Source organism: Apis cerana, linkage group LG5 (genome assembly GCF_029169275.1).
Source record: "Apis cerana isolate GH-2021 linkage group LG5, AcerK_1.0, whole genome shotgun sequence".
Classification (NCBI taxonomy): Eukaryota; Metazoa; Arthropoda; class Insecta; order Hymenoptera; family Apidae; genus Apis; species Apis cerana.
Window position 1 is genome coordinate 2,852,052 of NC_083856.1, and position 20,945 is coordinate 2,872,996.

General features: G+C 27.9%; 2 protein-coding genes across 21 annotated transcripts in view; one reads left to right on the forward strand and one right to left on the reverse strand.

Annotated features, from left to right (window-relative positions):
* Positions 1 to 466: 466 nt before the first annotated feature.
* On the forward strand, positions 467 to 7,495 carry LOC108001350 (actin maturation protease). Of its 11 annotated transcripts, none has more exons than XM_062075825.1 (5): positions 467 to 2,571; positions 2,941 to 3,122; positions 3,203 to 3,388; positions 3,485 to 3,817; positions 3,894 to 7,495. In XM_062075825.1, the coding sequence occupies exons 3-5, from the start codon at positions 3,219 to 3,221 to the stop codon at positions 4,093 to 4,095; spliced, it is 705 nt and encodes a 234-aa protein (XP_061931809.1). In that variant the 5' UTR covers positions 467 to 2,571; positions 2,941 to 3,122; positions 3,203 to 3,218; the 3' UTR covers positions 4,096 to 7,495. The 11 variants fall into 11 exon arrangements, with proteins under 11 accessions (XP_061931809.1, XP_016917798.1, XP_016917799.1 ...); XM_017062309.3 differs by having other exon boundaries at positions 467 to 2,285; positions 3,181 to 3,388; XM_017062310.3 differs by having other exon boundaries at positions 467 to 2,285.
* Positions 6,756 to 20,945, reverse strand: part of LOC108001349 (phosphofurin acidic cluster sorting protein 2) — a 74,240-nt gene continuing 60,050 nt past the window's right edge. For all 10 annotated transcript variants that reach the window (XM_017062304.3, XM_062075822.1, XM_017062303.3 and 7 more), the window contains 6 exons: positions 17,565 to 17,833; positions 16,767 to 16,972; positions 16,175 to 16,513; positions 15,362 to 15,759; positions 14,688 to 14,804; positions 6,756 to 14,342 (listed from right to left, as the gene is read on the reverse strand). In XM_017062304.3, the coding sequence (XP_016917793.2) occupies positions 14,209 to 14,342; positions 14,688 to 14,804; positions 15,362 to 15,759; positions 16,175 to 16,513; positions 16,767 to 16,972; positions 17,565 to 17,833 (1,463 nt within the window). In that variant the 3' untranslated portion in view covers positions 6,756 to 14,208. The remainder of the gene's footprint in view (positions 14,343 to 14,687; positions 14,805 to 15,361; positions 15,760 to 16,174; positions 16,514 to 16,766; positions 16,973 to 17,564; positions 17,834 to 20,945) is intronic.

The following is a 20,945-nucleotide window of genomic DNA, read 5'->3' on the forward strand; positions in this document are numbered from 1 at the left end:
AACATTTTCATAAAAAAAAAAAAAAAAGAAAAAAGAAAAAAGAAAAAAGAAAAAAGTAGTCAATATACCTCCATTTTATATCCTAAATTCTATCACGAATTCCTAGTTAAATACAAAGTCAAATATTTTGATTTTGCAATTCAATTGGAGGAACAATTAACTTACTATTATTTTTAATATTATAGAAGCTAATTATTTTTATATATTACATGCAAAAACAGTTAATTGTATGACTTATAATCTTCAATTGTACATAAATATAATTTAAAATATAATTAATTACTATTTTTAATTCCTCTTTCCCTCTTCCATTTCCTTTTTCTATTATATTATATTCTTATATTTTAATATTATTTTACAAGATTACAAATGATAACAAATCATGACAAATCTTCAATTATTTTTTATAGAATGTTTAAAAATTCTTTCTTACTAAAACTCTTCATTTGCCAGGCTTTCATTTGTTTAATACTTTTATTATTATCACTATTTTTTGTCAAAACATTACATCACATATTAAAATATACTACATTTTGTGAAATTGTTTTAAAAGTACACTGTACACTGTGAATATAATATTTATTTAGTATTTGGACTAAATATCACGATACGTTATAGTTTTAAAATATTATTCTTATACTTCTGATCATGCGCAAGTATAATAAAGAAAGACAATTAATCAGAAAAAGATAGAAATAGAATAAAAATATAGAAATCAACGCCATCTTTAGAGTGCCGCAAATGAAACTAACATAGACAAGGAGAAAAAATAATAAAAGAAGGACAGATATAAAATAAGAATTGACATTTAACGCCATCTTAAGAATTTCAAAGATATTTCTTTTAAACAACCTTTGTAAAGAACTTAAGAGATGGCGATAGTTTTTAATTCTTATCCTACTTTATCCTACTTTTAAAAAGATACCATAAATACACACAAGATGATGTTGATAGTTAATTCCTATTCTATCTCTATCTCTATTCTCTGGCAATTTGCTCTTTCTATTTTATTCGCGGCATTCTAAAGATGGCACAAATTTAACTTTTTTCCTTTTTAATTACATAAATTTTTTAACTTTATCCCTTCCCATATCCATATTTGTTTGAAAATTTGAAGCTTTACTTTCTATTCTCTATACTCTCTATTATACTTTTTCCATCTTTTTTAAAAAATATCTTTAATTCTTAAAAGATGGCATTAATGATTAATTCTTACTTTATTTCTATCTTTTTCCCATTATTTTTTTTCTTCATTTATATAGTTTCATTTACGGCACTCAATAGCACTGAATTTCCAATTTTTATATTATCTCTGTCTTTATTTTTTCTCATTATTTTCTTTTTTTATCTATATTTATTCCATAAAATTCATGAAAAAAAATTCATTCAAGAGAAAAATTTTTGATTAACTTTATTGTCTTCGTTGTTTAAATTATTAATTATAAATCTTAATAATAAAAATTTACTTGATCCTATTTTTATCTATGTATTATATACAAAATATATTGTATTATTGATCTATCTTAAATATATTCTGATTTTTGACTTTGATATTCTATATAATTAGTATTTTAGAATATAAGACACAAAATTTCATAAGATATGTAAGTCTATTCTGTATTTTGTTTGTGGTCTTCGGTTTCGATCCTTTTGTAAGACGGTACGTTCAATATATATGCAGCATTTCAGTGTACTGAGCTATTCTGTGTTTCTGATCATTCTATGGTACTAGTCAATGATTGGTTTATTTGAAATGCCTCAACCAATCAATTTTCGTAACACTATCAAAACCGTACGAAAGGCTTTATCTATGATAGTAGTATAAAGTATGGTCTCATGCGATACATACCGAAATCCCCGCACCTGTTTCAGTAGAGTCGAAGTAAAAAGAGATAAACAATATATTTCCCGAGGCTAGGGTTCTTGCAAACAATGCACTTGCCCAAACTGGTGAATCATCTTTAGAACTGCAGCATCAACGAGAAATTTCTTATCAGACTGTATATCGTGATAGAAGCCTACGAATAAAGGCACAGTGCGCTATGCCAACCTGAGATTTTTCTCATAGAGGATTTAATTTGCAATCGTATTGAGAGAATAATTGTTATTCGTTCGAGAATTATCGTGCATTCGAACGTACTCTAAATATCATCACGTCAACGTACTTGAGTGTTAATTCTAATTTTTACTAAAGAATTACATAATATATGTGCATGAGTCACAGGGTGAATAGGGGGGACGTGCAAACGTCAAAATCGTGCTGCAGCGATTTTCTTGCAGTTTAGGTACGGTAAACAAATACTGATACGATTGATTGATTGTTTGATCTAAATTAGATCATACAACATATAATATTGAATTGGTAATCATTACTTGACATGTATATTATCGTTAACTGCTATACTGTTCGATGTCGATCGTATGATGTGCTGCCATTAGAAATTTTGCAGCGAGTACATTCTCATATTAAAGTTCGTAAGAAGTATTAAATATATCATGGAATGAAGTAAAGATATTACTGCTGGTTATCGCGCAACATAATCGATTTTGTAAAAACAATTACTCTTGATGGTATTCTTCGAAATTTGTGCAATTCACGTTTATTGAGTTATGACAGATATAGTATAGCAAGATATCTCAAGGTTAAATGATTTATGGATAAAAGCAATTATAATAATACGGTGTTCACAGTTTTACTTTTTTTTTGTTGTGTTATATTTTTTTCATAAGAAAGTGACGAAAAAAAAATATTCCGTTACCGCAAGAAAACTATTGATATTGATATATTTCATTTGAATAAAAAGTCTTATTTAAAATTTTTAAAATATCAAAAGTATATATATATGTATAATTTATCTTGATGTTAAATTATGTTTGTTAATATTTATGATATTAATTCTATGTTACAAATTGCATGCTGTTTCTTCACTAATATTTCAGCTTGAATCTGGGCAAGAACCTATAATAAGGTTGCAATGAACAAGAAGCATTATGCAACTTTCCAGTGAGCAGGAAGAATACTACTAAGAAATGGCAATATCCAAATTGAAAATACTAAAGTGTAGGTGCATGATTTTATAGCTGTGGAAACTATCATCGTCTTATTTATAACTTACAACCAGGTATTTGTTAATCGAACAAAGTAGCTGTTCGTATATATTTATTACTAAAAAATGCCAGCACCACCTCCACCTCTCTCAAGTTTGCCAGAGGCACCTATGTGTGAAAAAACTGAAGTCAGTGATGCAGATTCCCTGCCTCCTTGGGCCAAAATTACCCTTACATCTGCCGAGGCAGAAATTGAAAAGCTGATAGCTCGAAATGAGTTGAAAGATGCAGAAGTCACATATTTTTGTCAAGTTGAGCCCATTTTGCAAGATGGACCACAGTAAGTTTTTTTAATTTATTTGTAAGCATTAGATATTTGTGTAAATATGAATATAATATAAATAGTTATAATAATAATAATATGATTATTCAATAGATGTGGTTTAGTTGCACTTGCTATGGCATCACAAGAATATACAAAGCCAGTTTCAGTGAGTCAACTTTTAGCTGAAGCTCGTGTAAGAGGTTTCACTCAACATGGAGAAGTATACAGTGTTGATTTCATGGGTACACTGGCAGCTGAATATTTACCTGATCATAGACCAGATATTTTAGTAGATTTACAGCAATGCCCAGATACATTGACACATGCTTTAGCTCATGGTGCAATGGTATTAATTCCATATGATTCTGATTTCAATCATGCTCCATGTTTAAAAAGAGGTCATAAAGCTCATTGGGCACTACTTGTGGGTCTAATTTCATCAAGGTACGTAATATTTTTTTTATTATTTTTACAATTTAAATAATTAAAATAATTTGATATATGTATATGTGTATTCCAGACAAGGATATCATGTCTTAGCACGTCACGGAAAATCACGTCATTTAGCTTGTTGGCCCTTGCGTGATTTAATCGAAAGCAATGGTAATTTAGAAGAGGAAGGAACAGCTAGACATGCTGGAGGATATGTAATACCAAAAGGAGGAGTCGGAGGTCAGAGAGGTTTACGCGGTAGGGCACTGGCGTTGCATCCATACATATAAGATCATGTACAAGAATTGTAGGTAATTAATATCACAGCGAAAGACAGAAATTATTATTATAATATTACCGTATCCACGTTACAGTATATGGTAAATATTCAAAAGCATAACGTTTGCACAGCTGCTATGAAATTTAATTATTTGTAAAATCGTGATGCTTTTAAGTAACATATGTTTCAACTTGCGATGCATTTTCGGTCAACATTCGATGAGGAATAATAAAATCCTCAAATTCGGCATTAGGTGTAAAATGGGCGATATATCATTCGTTGACACAGTGTAAATAATGATTTATTATGTATGTTTGATTTATATGCACTTGAATGGTATGAAAGGTTTTTCTTTCGTTATTTTGACGTATCGAGCTTTTCCTGTGGTACTATATGTGCTGAGCGTAAATTGAGAAAAAAAACGAGCATGTACACGTGCATGAAAGAAACAAACGTGAAAAAGAAAAGTCGATAAAGAATATTTGCATAAAATAAATATCTACGTGTATTAGCTAGGATTTATCGTAATACTAGCCGAAACAAAAAGATCTAAGTATATTTATTTAGCGAAAAAATAGATTTTCAATTAATAATTATGGATCTTTGTTTTATGTTAACATTGTGAATAAAGACTAAATCTGTAGCAAGATTCTCGCAATTGCATTTGAGGCAATACAACTTAATAATCGTGTATTATATTAAATTGTTGGGCGCATTGCTTTTAAGATGCGGAGTAAATTATTATATTAAATATAGATAATATAATAATTTAAATATAATAGAGAAAATGACAAGTTTCGCATGTTTCGAAAAAACTAAGAAATTTTTTATTATTTAATATAAAAAAAGCAATTTACTTTGAAATTTATTACATATCATTTTTATATTTATACGAAACAGTTTTTCAAGTTTTATTCATAAGTACTGATTTACAATTTATAAATTGCCTAATAGCGATAATTAATTATATATATATATATAAATTACCACAGATATTCATTATCTTTGAAATTATATATTAAAATTCAAATTAAAATTGTATCGCTTTTGTGATACATTAAATTTTAAAGTTAAATTTGGCAGCTATACTATTTTTTTATCAATTATATACATATATATGCAAATTTACTCTTAAAATTAACATTTTATATTAATTTTATATATATATATATATTATTCAGTTATTCCAGAAGTCTTGGAAGCAACGCGCTTTAAAGGAATGATTCTTACTATGTAGAATTCTACAATATGTTTGTTTTACTATGTATTTATCGGTATGTAAAGTACGAATGTAATCTTTATTAATATCGATACGTAACGATCTAAAAAAAACTATGAAAACCTGGAGATACCTTATAACTGACTGATTCTCTTCAGTTGTGTGGTATCTTAAGTGTTTTTTATCAAATTCGTCGGATAAAAAAAGCGTAAAACAAGTTTGAAAGAGATATATTATTTGTAGACTTCCTTGAGTGGTTTCGAATCGAATACAAACAACAAAAAGCAAAAAAGGTTTAAAATGAAATGAAAATAATAAAATAACTGTACCCAAGTGCCGCAAAATAATGAGGTTCATTCATTAAACATGAGAATAATTGTATACCGTGCCTATTCTCACATCATGATGCTTCTTCGATTTGTTAACCGGTCGCAATCAAAAATACTCTTGTAAAGAAACGAATGCTATTTATTGGTGCACGCATGTAAGTGATTCTTTTCGTTTCCGTAATGTTTCTAACGATAATCAAAAAGAAAAAAAAAAATACGTATTTTTCTTGCTCTAACTTTATGAAGTCGTACGAATCTCATAATAGAAAATAGGAGAAGTTTCAAGCGTATAAAAATATAAATACGTCTTCCGTTACTTACCACGATACAGTGTTTTCATAGAATCGGAGGAAAATCAAGTTGAACTTTTATTTTAAAGCATTTAACAAAACTTATTATTATATTTGTATACTTCTAATCAATAGAAAAATTAATTTTGATTAATGAAAGCTTTTTAGTTTTTTCGGAAATTTTTTAGTTGTACCGATATGTATTATCATCGATATATTGAATCATTTCGATGTATCAAATTTATGTGATTTGACAACTGCAAAAAATCAACGCAACAGAGCCAAGAGAAAAGAGCGGTACGTGTATCGTGTTACGTTATAAGAGATTAATAATTGTGATCATTGTTAACACACTTGTTTCTTTTTTCTGTAACTCGCGTATTTTACTTGATTTGTTGTCGGTATTTAGCTTTAAACGTGATACAAATATAAAGAGATGTTATCATTTAAAGGCATGTTTTCATTAAGATTATAATTTCTATATTCCGTATATTATATGCTATACTTTCTTTCTCTATCTCTCTATCTCTTTCTTCCGATGCGATTCTTAAAAAATGATATCGAAATGTTGACTGTATCGGGTATGGTTGGTGCTAAGAATTTTCTGAATTAGCGAAAGAAATGTGTGCCAATCTATATCTTTCAATCACGAAATTCTACGCGATGAAAGTTGTTTCACTTCTTCCCTGTTACGAATTTAAAAATTCTTAGTGATATTTGAAAAGAAAAAAAAAAAAATGAAGAATAATATAGGAAAAAGAATAATATAGGAAGAAGATATTAAATTCTTCGGATGGTACAGGTGCACTGGGATTTGTAATAGAATATCGAAAACTGCGTTACATTTATATTTCAAGCTTACAAACATCAACAACATAGTTTTTTCCACTTTTATCTTTTAAAATTGTAACTTCTCCTTATTGTTGCTTTCGTTTTTCTAAGCATACAGAATTATTACCACAAGTCTTCACTATTTTCTAATTATATCCACTTGTGTCCTGAGATGCGACTGCGAATTATCAACGCCTTTCTTGTTTCTCGTCTTCTGTAAATATAAAGGGATCTTTAAACGATTCACTCGCACGACGAGAATTTATCAGTTTCATCGCTGGAACAACGATCTTTATACACGCTTCCTTTTTATATTTTCACTTTGATCATGAAAAATCATATAAATCATATAAAAATCATATAAATATATTCACGCGGATGCCACTAGATAAATAATTATATATATATATATATTTCTCTATAAAACGAAGCTATACAAACTATTTTGCCGTTTTATATTGTATTCTGCATAGATATATATACATATACATACAATCATGTATATATGTATATGTATAAAAAGAAAAGAATATTCTGTACAACGATACACAGCGATTCACAGTATAAAACGACTACGTGTTACGCCCAGGACACAAGCCGTCTCTAATTATTCTATAGATTAATAACAATGATATCCTGTATCCGAACATTACGTTTATAATAATATGTATCACATATAGGTATTTCATGTTCATTATATCAACAATAGGGGAGTTGAATTAAAAAAAAGGCTACCGTTCACTTATTAGAAATTTATTTTCAACTTCTCTCATTCTCTCTCTCTATCGCTCTCTCTCTCTCTCTCTCTCTCTCTCTCTCTCTCTCTCTCTCTCTCTTTCTCTCTCTCTCTTGTTTCTTGATTTAATGGTGATCTTATGCGTGTGTATTATTCACGTTTGAAAAAAAAGAGATTATTTTTTAAATCCTTTTTCATTTTTCTTAAACAATGTAATATTTTTTTTATCCTTTTTCAGGGCGATTAACAAAAAGACCTCGTGGTGATACAATATTTATATATTTTTGTTATTTTTTTGTTATTTTCTTTAAGTATTTTCTGAAGTTCTCTTTTAACCCTTTCATTCTCGTAATAGTTTTAATAAATATTTAGTCTAATTAAAAGTTATAGATAGATTTTTCTTTATTTTTTTTAAACAATCTCTATTCTGTTTCTAAATATTAAAATGTATAAATTGTTTGTTTGTTTAATAGATATAATTAAATTTTTGGCTATTATTTAGGAATGAAAGAATTAAAGAGAAAGAAATATCAAACATTCACATATGTCATTAAAGATTTAAACGAAATTATTCGTTTAAACCGTGAATGAAATTTATTAGATAACAAGATCCGCATATTTAATATATGTATTTATGTCTTTGATATATAACACGTACAGAAATTATGTACTTCGTTTTCTCACATTCCAAGAGGAAACATAAAATAGCATCGCGTAAAACGCGTAATTTTGAACTATATTGTAATGATTCTTAACATCATGTTAATCAACATGAGTATCAAATCTTAACAAATTTACATAATTTCTATTTATCTCTTTTATCTCTGTTTGTTGATAATATTCATTATGCGTAAAAAAAAAAAATGAAATAATGCTTTCTTTTTACTTCATTTTCGCATATTTTCCAGAGCTTCCTGTGATTTGTAATTTGTTGTAATTAAAAAAGAAAAAAGGAAAAAATAGGAAAATATATTAATTTCCTATTCAAAGAATAGGAAAGACCTCATAACGATGTAGAATCAAATGAAATAAATGATTTTCAAACAGATACACACGGAAGTTCTGTTCAAACTTTCCCTTATTTCTCTCGTTCTTTCTCAATCTTTTTTTCCCTCTAAATCTCGAGACTCGTTTTACAGCCCTTTTAATTGAACTCTCTAATATTATTGATAACAAGTTAATCATATGTACATATATAGTTTAGACATCGGTCGTCGTAAGCGCAATAAAGACGTCTAAAGAACGCTCGTGAAAATTAAACGGCACATTTAAAAACTGATCCATTTTTCTTCTCTTATTTTCACTTATTATTATTATTTTTTTTTTAATCGTTTTCTTTTTTCTTTTTTTCTCTTTTAATCGCTGGTACCAAAAAACACGCGTTCAATATATATTTATACATATGTATATATATTAATTACCTCTTTTTTTTTCTCCATTTAATTATTGTAAGCTTTGAGCTTGGGCCTGACTGCCCACACGTGTTAAAACTTATTATATTATACACAGACGAAAACAATATTACATATCATAGCAGAACGCTTTTACAAAATACGTGCTCACGGTCCTTGGAATCATAATGATTCGCATCTTCACTTTCAGAAGGATGATAGGACAGAGAAAATTCTAATTTGATGCTTATTATACAGTGATGATTGATCACTGTTGTTCGTTCTTTCAATTCGATCCCTATTGAGAATCACGTATCACGTTGGTATCGAAACTTATTCGAAAGAAAATCGGCACGATTCTCTTTCGAGTTTTTTGACTAGAATCGAGAGCAATCTTTAATCGTCTTATTAGTCTTCGACTCGACGCTTGTTCGCACTAATCCTTTAGGAAAATGAATTCTTCAATGAACTCTGTTTCCTTTATTCGATATGCAACATGATGCAAATTGATGTTAGAATTAAGAAGATAAAGATGAAGATAGAGAATAAGAAGAGTCAAAGAGGAGAAGAACGGAGACCGTGAGCACGTGTCACGAATCGTGTCACACGTTTTCTCTTTCTTAAGTTTCTAAGGAGGTTAAAAACCTCGTTTTACAAAGCTTATCGATTACACAACTTCGACGAGACATCAGCTAAGGAAAAGAAAAACGCAAGCGTTTATTGGCGAATGAATAAAATAACGGTAAAAAGAAAAAAAAGGAAGGAGCGAAGTGAAACGAAGAGGAAAAAGGATCGAGGAACATTACGACATATAAAATCGTTTACAAGTTATCGTGGATTGAAAGAAATACCAGTTTGTCAACATGCTTTGCTTCAATAGTAAATACGTTCGTAAGATATTATGTACAATAGATGGAAGTAATATAGTGAGATTGTAATTTAAAGAATTAATTGATAACGCAGTATTTTAGAAAGCATTTTATAAAAATGTCACAGAATATAAGTTATTTATAAATTATTAATTTAAAATTATGATGATTATAATGAAAAATAAAATTTTACTCGCGCATTTAATTTGTAAAAAAAAAAATTACAATCAATTATAATGGCAATCTAAAATCTTGAAATAAATGTTATAATACAATGACAAATATGTTATTAAAATATTATTATTTCCGATTATTGTCCAAGTCAACAATATGTCAAATTACTCTTTTGACTTTTTTAAAATATTATGTTTGATTAACTTTTATAATCTCACTATATCATACAACCATACCACTATATAAACATTTAGTCTGCGTTTATAGTCACATTTCCGGTATGTTGTTCCGGAAGTGTTCTTTCCGCGCTTAATTCGTAACTGAATTTTCAATCATAGTCTCCACCAATACGTCTCAATTAATTCGGTGTTCAATCATTCGCTGTTTTATTAGCTTTAGTACGTTAGTACGTTATTATTTTTGGCATTTGATCAAAACTATTGAAACTATCGAAACAGCAAGGAACATTAATAAGAGACATCGTTTGAAGCGCTTGTGATAGAGAAATAACGATGCAAAACTATGAAGCAACATTCTTAAATGCTTTTTTCAAATTGTGGGACGATACATATATAAGATGTTCCAATTTTTTTTTTTTGCAAAATGTGCTAATATGTTCCATGAGTAAAAATTAATAAAAAAGAAAGATATCTAAACATGAATTGATGAAATATTTTATTAAAAAATTATAAATAGATATACATTTATTTAATCATAACATCTTGATATCTTTTTTAATTAGAAGTTTAAAAAACAAATTTATGTTATCGTATTTCAATATCTATTTTTTGTCATTTTAATAAATAAATGTATTTAAAAAAAAATCAGTTCTTTGTTATTTAATATTTCTTGTTATAACCGTTTAACAAAACATTTATGAGTCTACATTTACATGACATCTTTTTATTTTTACTCATAGAATATTCTATTTTTGAGAAAGAAATATAGGATATCTTGTATATACATACATGATATTTATATATACATAAACATTTATATGTATACGTATAGAAATATATACATACATCGTATGGCAGGTTCAATTACTGAATAACGATTCAGCATATGCTCTATGAAGCTGAGGCAGTTAATATCGTGTATACGTGTGCGCGTAACAACGTCTCTTTGTTGGCTTTTCATCGTCGCGTGCCCTGATAGCACAGTTTCTTTCGTTCAAACTTCTCACGTTTACCGCATTCTTATTTTTCCATGATAATGCGTATTCTGTACTAGAAAACTAGAACAGGTTGAAAAGTCTTTTTTGAGAATTGCGGATAAATGTTGTTGATTACCAGAGATCTCTTTTTGCTTGATTAATTTGCCTGTGTTCGATTATACAGTTAATTTTCCATCTTTATTTTTCATGACACAATTCAGAAATATTGATTTCTTTTTATTAAATAGAAAGAACTGTCATAATATAACAATTATTATTCTAAAATTATACAAAAGTTACAAAAATATTGCAAAAAATAAACAAATATTCAATTAATCTAAACAATGTACATGCAATATAACATTTTAATAACAATTTTATTGATATATACATGTTTTAATTAAATCAATCAAACATTAATTAAAATTTATAAAAATATATATACAAATATAAAAAAAATAATAATAATTTATATTACCACAATTTCAAAGTTCAAAGTTTTGTCAAATTGGAAATTTTATAATTTTTGCCATTTTTTTTCTTTAAATTCTTTAACTTTTTTAATCATATCTTATATAATATAATATAATTGTTGCTAGCAATTTCTTTCTTTATCGCCCCCATTTTCATCTTTGATTTCATTCTTCTTAAAACAATTTAATCCGCCTTGCGTTAAACAATTAAATGAAAGCAATTCGGTCCAAACTCTATCTAGAACATCGTCACGTACACACGTTATCTCACAATATAACGCAAAATACCTCACGCTACTTTTTAAGTTAACTATCTCACGAGGAGTTTGCACAAAATGGGATATTGCTATCAGGCATTTAAAGATGTAGGACTACGAGTTGTACAGTTCGATACTCGTTACAAACTAATTGCAGACTAGCAAAGAACAGGGATAAGGAAATATGTGTACTATGATTTGTATATGCAAATATGTATGCACGTGTGTATATGAATACAGGAAAAATTTTACTGTTTTTACATTGGCAAAACGTAAAATCGCCACTGTTTGCTAAGGCGTTATTATCATATTTTTTTTTTCTTTTTTTATATATATATTACATAGAATGCCTGCGTTCTAGAGTCTTTTTTCTTTTTTAATTTATTAAAACAAATAATCGAGTAAACGATTCTTTCCTTTTTTTTTCTATTTCTTCTTTTTGTATTTCTTTTTTTGTTTTTTCGATTTGGCATTAGGCAGTCAACGCGACGCATTTACATATATGTCGCTGGAAATGATGAATTACAAATTGTTCTGTTGTTTCTTGTTTTTTCTTCATTTCCTTTGCAATTAAATTAGAAAAAAGGAAGAAATCGAAAAGTACATTACGTGCAAATTATATTTAGTCACATATTTTCTTTTCAATTTTCCTAAGACAATATTAATTATTCGTTAGTTTCTATCGTTTCTCATGATATGATTCTTTTTTCTTTTTTTTTTTTTTTTTTTAAGAACAAGAAGTATTATAAAATAATCGATTCATAACTCGCTTAATGGAGAGAAGAAATAATTAATAAAAATAATAATAAAAAGAAAGAGGAAAACGCACCACGAATGTTTTGATTCTGTTTTTTCACATACTTCTTCAGTTGTGTTCATCTTGATATTACGGGAGGGAAACATAGTCATTCGATATTTTTCTTTTTAATATCTTTGTTTATGTCTTTTTGAATAATTTCTATTATTTATTCACTTTCTCACACTTTCTCTTTCCCTAACTTCTAAATAATAATACGTAAATGAGTATATTACTGTATATTACATCGAAGAGTTAGGAGTCAGAAAATTGTCTCTAACGGGAATAAAATATTTAAATGATAAAGTCTGAAAATAGAGTATTTAAACTAGAGCAGCCTGGGGCTAAAAATCTATAAAATGGAATACAAAAAATATTTCGAAATCTTAAACGAGAAAAGGAGTATAATAACTATGAGCTATTCATCATCGTATATTATCATCGTCATCGTGTTATCTTTTTTTTTTTCTTTTCCACTTCTCTTTTATTTCCCTTTATTTATTTTTAAAGAAGATATTTCCCTTCGATTATTCTCGTTTAAATCAGCGAAATTATACACAGTCATCTTTCTCTAAACAACATGTTTGTGCGCTAAGAGAAATGTTTGCCTGTATCACAGACTTTTTTTCAATAACGTCGCTCTATGCTCCATTGCTATATGCGATCGTATATATAATATATATATAGAATACACGTTAATTAAATAAATACATAATTTAACGCTTAATCTCTGCTCGCTACCTTGCGATTCAGACGAAGATCTATCTTAGCAAATATGTATATATCAGTACGACTTGCAACGAAACCGATCGATTTTTCTATTCTCGTCCTTTATAAAATCCTATATGTACACGCGTCGACGGCAGAGAATTGGGAGAGGTGGATCTGATTCGAACGAATCCTTTATATTAATCGCTACAATACGATTCATACATGTTTTCCCCTTTTAGAAAAATCGATTATTGTATCAGACGTGTATGATGCTTCTGCATTCTTTAAATATCATGTTCAAAAAGACATGTTTCCATTACTACGTTTGTGGCATTCCCATAACCAACGAAATCCATCATCGAATTATCTATATTAATTCTAATACGATATGTGTTAACCATGCCTACCATTGTTTCAATACACTTCAGTTTGAAGTAACAATTGCTACTCGCGTACTCTTGGCAATTTTTACGCAAGAAGAATTTTTTTTCTTTCTTTTTTCGTTTGGAGATTAAAACAAAGATTTTTTTTTTTAGAAAAATAAATTCCAGATAATAAAAAAAAACAATAGTTAGAGTGTAATTAAAGAATAAAGAGAAACAATGTTAATTGAGGTAATTAAATTGAAACGAAAGGCAGCATTCAAATACTTGCCTGAATTAGCTCCAACGACTTCCGGTTTTAAAGTAGCAGATTGTCCACAGTATAAACTTGCATTCTATCGCGTACTATGTTTCTTTATTGTGATTTTTTTTTTTTTTCAATTTCGAGGATTTGATGGTTATCGGGTATTGCACGATAAGCTAAGCTGATGATCCTAATTGGCAATATCCATGAACACAAACGAAATCTGGCAAAACGTCTGGCCTCTGACGGAAACGAGGAAAATATTTACGTGGTGTTGGGGGTTTGCTGCTGAGGACTGTACTCCAACATGGCTATCGGGAACGTCTTGATGTGCGTTTGCCACTGCGCCGACAGTTGGAAGAATTTCACACCGTACCATTCAGTACCATCGATACTCACTAAAAAAAAATAAAAATTATTCATTTGATTTGAATGTTAAATACATTTTTTTACGAATATTTTACAAAATTTTCAAATTTTTGTATTGATTAAAAAAAGAAAAAAGGAAATAAAAATTTAGAATATTTAAAATAGAGAATTAATAAATATATATTATAAATTAATAATATTCGTTGTAAATATTTGTGAATATTTAATTAGAATTTGTATTATTATTTATATAAATAAAATTGACAATTAAAAAAGAGGAACATTTCAATTTATTTCATAATTTTTCACAATATGAAATTTTCAAACATTTTATACAATCGTAATAGCCTTAGAGAATTAGAATATCTTATTACCTCTTAATGGAATGTTGTGAGTCTTCGCAGAGCATATAAGTCGTGTCACGCCTTCGACCGTTTGACTCTTTGGCTCATTTTCTTTTTCTTTTTCTTTCTTTTTACCCAATCTCATTACTGTAAATTAAATAGACAACATTTGTTAATAAATATCGTAATAATTATCAGAAAAGATTAAATATAATATATACAATTTAAATACTTTAATAAAGTTGAAAAATCATAACGATAAGTTCATTTCTTTAACACAGTACTAATGTGGATCATAAAACAAGAAAAAATTTCATTAAAAATAATTTTAAAACACATAAATTATGTGCAATTATAAATTCAGATTTAATTTTTTTATATGAAATATAATATTTATCTAAATATGATATAACAAAATTTCAATACAACAAAATTGCAAAAAATATGTATTATGCTATTATATTATATATTAGAAATAATAAAAAAGAATATATTAGAACATAACAATATAAATGATTTATTTTAATAAAATTGATTTTTTATAAAGTACACTAATATTTTTGTGAGTGACTGTATTTTCATTTCGAGTAAAAAGTTAACATATTCCTTTTTACCATACAGTCAAATGTTAAAACTTTAAGCCAATACAAAGTAACTTTGAAAGGCTTCGTTGAAATAAAGATTAAAGATAACTTTCCACATACTTTTTTGTTTTTTCTCCTTTGTTGTGTAATTCATGGATAAATAATGACCAGGAGTCTCTCCATGAGGCGGAAGTCTTTGAACGTGCAACGCCCTGAACGCCTGTCTCAATGTATTCTTGCCCTTTTCACCCTGTGTATGTTTGCTCCAATAATCGAGTTGTAACTCAACTGGTTCCCAACCTTCCCTCGTTGGTTGACCAACGTTCGGGCTACTGGGTGGTGTTAACCTGCCCGGAAGTGGAATAGGTAATCCAGGAGGTGGCAGAGAAGGCGGTGAGCCAGACATGGTCACATTGCTCTCTTCTAGATCGACCGATGCGGAGGAACTACTATCCGGACATCCTACGCGAACATCGTTTATGAATGGGATGAAGATTTGGCTGCTATCATCTGTTTCTCTGTGAAATTAAAGCGAAACGCCGTTTATTAACGTAACGAAACTGCGTCTCTTGTTTAAAATTAAAGCTTCCTGTTTCCTGTTTACACTATTTTGGTTTATTCTGGTCTTTTATGATGGCTATTAATGAAAAATAGAATTGCTGTTTTAGAACAAAGAAAGAAGTTTCTTATTTTTTCCTTGTAAAAAAATTTTCTTTTCTATCCCTTAATTTAAAATTTTAAAAATCAACACAATTTTGATACGATAAAATGGATAATTTATTAATATACAAATGACAATTATTACTTTATCATTATATGACTGTGTTATATTAATTATTATATTAAATTGTTTTAATCGTATTTTGTGTAATTATTATATTGGAAATTTATTAGATAATAAAATCAAAAAACATATTATAAGAAATATCGTACCTGTATGTAACCATGGCTTCTGCAATAGGTAGCAACAAGGTTGTACCAGCCGTTGCCAAATACTCCGAAACCCTAGCCGCACCCTCGCTTGCGCCACCACCCTCTCTTTCCAACAATTCTTTCCACTCATCGCCAAATAGCATCGAGTATTTTGCGTCTATCGAGCTAAGGTACTTAGACAATGTATTCGAGCCAAGAGGTACGACGAAGAATTTCAGATAATTTTGCGGTCGAAAACTTAACTGATCCACGTAATGGCGAAGCACTGCGTTTACGAAACTGTCTCCACCAGCGATCACCACTTTGATCGGTGCTGGTGGCTTAGCGGAACTGTTACAACTAAAAATAAAAGGATATTTTTTGGTTAATTTAAAAAAATGACGAAACTGCATGAAAATAAAGAGATTAAATAATTAAAATAATTTTTCATGATTCTACATTAAAAAGAAATTTAAATTGTTGTCGGTTAAAAAGTTTGTAACTCTACAGTAACATCTATAACGAATATAAACTATGATTCAATTGATTAGTTAAGATTTTCCTACAATTTCAAGTAATTTTCTTTTTAAATAGAAATTATAATTATAATTACAATTTTTGTATTCGCGTGACTAAACACGTGAATGTGGCACGAATGTCTGCTGGAGAAGCAGTCGTCAGAACTCTGTGATTTCTTTCTTGAAGTCTTGTAGCTAAGACAGCCGCACCTGGATCAGCTAACGATACCAACGACACAGCATCCGGCAAACTGTCATCCGGTAAAACCCGGCTTAATTGCTCAACTAACGCTTTTCTTGGCTAGAAATGATACGTGTTCCAGTTTAATATCCATCTTGATGTACAAGCGATATGTTTCAAGATCACATTCCATTGTTTTCATATCGATGGAATATGAATTTAATATCGAAAAAAATAAAGTTAATAAATTGACTATTGTATATCAGTTATATTAAAATTATAATGAAATTCACATATATTCAAATTAGATTAAATTATTATACAGAATTAAGTTAGATCTAATAATATAAACGAAATGAAATATTCATGTTATATACACAGGATATTAATATATTCATGAGACATCTTTGATCGGTTGATTTTGAGAGGCGAAAATAAACAAAATGTTGATTGAAGTTCATTTATTAAGTTACGAGCAATTAAAATTTGCATTAAATGAAGAAAAACATGCTTTATCTAACGCAAATTTAAATATAACTTTCAATGAATATATTAACATCTTGTATATTATAAATTCATCTAAAAAGATAGAATTATATATTATAAAATCAGAAACTCTATCCAAACATAAATTTATCTTAAGAAGACGCTATCAAAAAATGATGAAGACTAGCCAAAGCAAAATTTCATTAAATTTGCAAAACTATCATACCTCGGAACTATTCAAGTCAGCAGGAGGTTTCAGATCCACGCTGAGGCTATGCTTTTTAGACTTGTTGGTGCCCGGTGCACCTCTGTCGCGAGTAAAAAGCCTGCTCCTTTTATCGGAACTTTCGGTCTTGTTGTGCTGCTCTGATTTCGGTGGCGAACCCGTCACGTAATTCGGAGGATCGTTCGCCTCGTGATCTGTCCAATTCTCCGGATGTGAATCGCTGTCCGCTCTTCGTGAACTATCGTCGCTTTGCCTATCCACTCCGCGCTCTGCAACGAAATTTCATTACTTCTCGTGTCATTGTGTACCACATCTGGAGATCGAATGTATTACCGAGCGTAAATTTGAGACCATATATTTTGATGAATTTCGTTTTTCATTTTAAAGAGCAATGAGTGTTGCTCGTAAGAAGAAATATTATAGAAATAAATCTTATTTTATATAATAAAATAATAGCAACATGTAAGTAAACCAATAATTAATAATTTGACTTCGATTAATCTTCAAATTCAATATTCAGATTAAATATGTTAGGATATGTGTATATGTATACATGTATACATATATATATTTTTAGGAATTTCCAGAAATCGAATGTTATCGAAACGGTATATTACAAATCAAAAGTTTGAAATCACTTTGTTTCAGATATAATGAATTTAATTTTGTTATTAATTTGCAATATCAATTTTGATATTCGCAAAAATTTTCCTTAGATGATAAAGAATTTTAATTTTTCTTTTTCTTCTTTAATTATTGTATTGTAATGAATGCACAATGATCCCAAACTTTTGACTGGCAGTATACATTCCAACTACCTGCGATTTCGGGAAATCCCGAAATAAATATACATCTTAATGCTAGGAAGGATCGATGAGATTTTGAGAGTTAAGTCACTTAATCTTAAAGTATTTATATTCTTTTTATGAAATATAAACTAAAGTAAGCAGTGTAATATAATATGATTAATCGATTGAATTTAAGGATTATCATCGTAATCAAAATAAAATCATTAATTAAATTAAATATGTTGTTATTATAAATGCAATTAATTAATATTTGAATGATTGAACGATTTACTTTCCAATTATAAAGTAATGTATCAGAAAGAAATATGTTAATTATTAATTTTAATATTGATAAAATTTTATTTAAATTTTAATAATATTCTTCATGAAAATTCTGTTTCATGTTTGAGAAACAATATAATAATTTAAATAAACCGATAATATAAGCATAAAAGTGAACAAATTATTAAAAGAATAATTTCTCTATAAAAAAGAAATAAATTGAAATAAAATTTAATTTTGTTATTTCAAAAAGAATAAAGTAAACATAGTAATGAAATACGCAGTAGAAACTTCTACAGTTAAAACTAGTGTTATTAAAAAGAAAAAATTGAAAAATGTAATTATCTTAATGTTTCTCTTTTTTATCGTCAAATCTATTTAACAGGACATTAAAAAAGAAATTTATTCTCTTCTTTAAAATAAAAAAATGGCAGATAGATGTGTTAAGTATGATAGAAGCCATCGTTTATAAAACATTTTATGTGATTACGCTTTGTATTTTAATTATGTTTCATTCATAAATTATGACGATGATGATATCTCTATTATTATTTTTGTGATAAAATATTAGAATTTGTAAATATCTATTAATTGTAAGAAATATATTTTAAATTTTAAATAATTATGTTTTTCGTTCCTTTAATATCTATGATGATTATAATTCTTCATTACTTTTTAAATACATATACCTATGAGCATATATCTAATGATGATATGAAGTTATGGATCTTTTGATTAAAATTTAACAAAGTCATTTTTGTTATAAATTATCAATTGAAAAAAATATATCACATTATCCATTATAAAATTCTATTCTGAAATTCTTTAATAAAATTATTATTTTTATCTTTAATACAGTATTCTTTAAACATATATCATAATCTTACAAATTATAAATAAAAGAAAAAAAAATTATCTTCAATCCATATTTTCTACCACTAACAAATGAATTTAAACAAATCAATTTGCTCTCAATTCAACAATTACGGTCTCAACTTTACAATCGATAATGTACGCAGCAATCGGATGATCGATTAACTCGCAGAGAAATAAAGACACACAGAAAAAAAGATAGAGTGATAGAAAGAAAGAGAAAAAGAGATAGAGAAACGAAGTCTATAACGCGTTCAAATGAACGGTTATACATTAATGTACTCTATGCATTTAATTGATCGACGCAATGGTTCGATTGGATACATTATATTATATGTATATAGGGTGTTCTAAAAGAAAATCAGATAGTTTTATCAAAATATTTTTTAAATCATTCAGAAAGATTATATGATATTTTGATTTATTATTTTTTAATCTAAAAAAATAGAAATTCTATGTATAAATACATATCAATAAATAATATAATTAGAATAATTGAAATCATAATAAACAAAAAGAAATAAAAAAATGAATTGAAAATATAAAATAAGATTTCTAAAAAAGACTAGAAAAAGACTAAAAAAAAATCAACCAAAACCTATAATATATATAAACTTTGTGATTCAGATGATAAAATTATAAAACATTTTAATAAATTTATTCGATTCTTTTCATGGAATATATGCAGGTACATGTAAGAATATATGAAAGAATTTATTAAAATGTACTAACATCAAAGAATACATCATATTGCGCGCAAAATGCAATGGATAACAGATATTTGTGATCATGAGTATGTTTTTATATTTTCATTTTTATATTAATAATATTAAAAGTCTCGAGAATAACTCGTATTCGCACTGATTAATCGCTACAGCGATCAGAGAAAATAAAAATAAAGACTTATTAAAAAGACAAATATATGTATTATAAAGTTTATAGTATAAAAAAGATAGATACGTACGTATAGGTAGATAGAGAGAGGCAGAAAGAGAGAGGCCAGCGGATTTTGATGTTAAGTTGCTTTTGATTTTGTTCGAGTTTACTACGTATAAAAAGGCATATAACAGGCACACAAACACACGATATATATATATATAATTCTTCTATAAATGTAGAACGATCGAGAGAAACTGAATTCCGTTTGAAAGTGTTGCAGAAGCAAAAATAAATACAAAAGAAATCAGATGCCAGATAAATATTTATTTTTATTGAATTTTCTTATAAATATATTTCATCTTATTTATTTTAACATTTATATGAGATAGAAAGTGTATTTTTTTCTTTAATTTGAGAGCTACATAAGGATAATAGAAATTTATAAAAATAGACAATTAAAAATTTTATTTCAAAATTCATAATTATTCAAATCTTTTGTTTTTTTCATTTATCAATTATAATTTTTTATTGAAGTTCACATTTGAAATATATTACTATA

Bases quoted from the DNA above. Each gene is read 5' to 3' on its own strand.
- LOC108001350 (XM_028668446.2), top strand. From the start codon at position 3,031: ATGGCAATATCCAAATTGAAAATACTAAAGT. The intron at 3,062-3,180 runs GTAGGTGCATGA...AAAAAATGCCAG, and splicing joins CAAATTGAAAATACTAAAGT to CACCACCTCCACCTCTCTCA. The intron at 3,389-3,484 runs GTAAGTTTTTTT...ATTATTCAATAG, and splicing joins ATTTTGCAAGATGGACCACA to ATGTGGTTTAGTTGCACTTG.